The sequence below is a fragment of the Gallinula chloropus genome (genome assembly GCF_964237585.1).
Source record: "Gallinula chloropus genome assembly, chromosome: 35".
NCBI classification, from domain to species: domain Eukaryota; kingdom Metazoa; phylum Chordata; class Aves; order Gruiformes; family Rallidae; genus Gallinula; species Gallinula chloropus.
In genome coordinates, this window is record NC_140120.1 from 523,308 (window position 1) to 524,572 (window position 1,265).

The 1,265-nt window shown below is 51.9% G+C and overlaps 1 protein-coding gene across 1 annotated transcript; it reads right to left on the reverse strand.

Moving 5' to 3' along the window:
• On the reverse strand, positions 1–936 carry LOC311203088 (olfactory receptor 14A16-like; the record flags this gene model as incomplete). The annotated part of the gene is made up of 1 exon (XM_084277723.1): positions 1–936. The coding sequence occupies one exon, from the start codon at positions 934–936 to the stop codon at positions 1–3; it is 936 nt and encodes a 311-aa protein (XP_084133849.1).
• Between the last annotated feature and the right edge of the window lie 329 nt (positions 937–1,265).

A 1,265-nucleotide genomic window follows, 5' to 3' on the forward strand; every position in this document is an offset into this window, starting at 1 on the left:
CTACATGGGATCTGAAAAGCACCAAGTCAGCAGTTTCCACACAGCATCCTTGAGCTCCTGGTTCCTCATGCTGTAGATGAGGGCATTCACTGCTGGAGGCACCACCGAGTACAAGCAAGCCACCACCAAGTCCAGGGATGGGGAGGAGATGGACGTGGGCTTCAGGTAGGCAATCATGCCTGTGCTGATGAACAGGGAGACCATGGCCAGGTGAGGGAGGCAGGTGGAAAAGGCTTTGTGCCGTCCCTGCTGCGAGGGGATCCTCAGCACAGCCCTGAAGATCTGCACATAGGACACCACAATGAACACAAAACACCCAAAGAATAAACAGGCACTAAGAACAATAAGAGCAGATTCCCTCAGGAGGTCTTCTGGGCTGGAGAGCCTGAGGATCTGTGGAATGTCACAGAAGAACTGGTCCAGTTTATTGCCATGGCAGAGAGGTATAGCGAATGTATTGGCTGTGTGCAGCACAGCATAGAGAAACCCACTGCCCCAGGCAGCTGCTGCCATGTGGACACAAGCTCTGCTGCCCAGGAGGGTCCCGTAGTGCAGGGGGTGGCAGATGGCAACGTAGAGGTCATAGGCCATGACAGTGAGAAGGGAAAACTCTGCTGAAAGCAGAAAGTAAAAGAAAAAGACCTGTGAAGCACAGGCTGTGTAGGAGATGGCCGTGGTTCCCCAGAGGGAATTGACCATGGCTTTAGGGACAGTGGTGGAGATGGATCCCAGGTCGAGGAGGGAGAGGTTGAGGAGGAAGAAGTACATGGGGGTGTGGAGGTGGTGGTCACAGGCTATGGTGATGATGATGAGGCCATTGCCCAGGAGAGCAGCCAGGTAGATGCCCAGGAAGAGGCAGAAGTGCAGGAGCTGCAGCTCCCTCGTGTCTGCAAATGCCAGGAGGAGGAACTCAGTGATGCAGCTGCTGTTGGACATTATCTGGTTCTTTGCATGGGGGCATTGTTCTAAAAAGGAGAAGACAGAGGAAAATTAGGACAGACATTTTTAATCCACATCCCAGCCCAATCCAAATCCCAAGGCATTTCCTCTCTTTGCTCTGTGCTGGCTGAGAGTGCTTTAAGGAGCAGGACCTCTTCCAGTGTGCTGCCACAGAATCAGCTCTGTGCTGTTGCAATGAGTACATGGGAATGAGTGCTTCACATCTCTGATGATCAGAAAGGATTTCATACACAAATAGAAAATTTCAGTTTCCATTGATTGGAAGAGTGGAAGAGAGGCTCAGCACGTCTTTATGAGGACTCCTC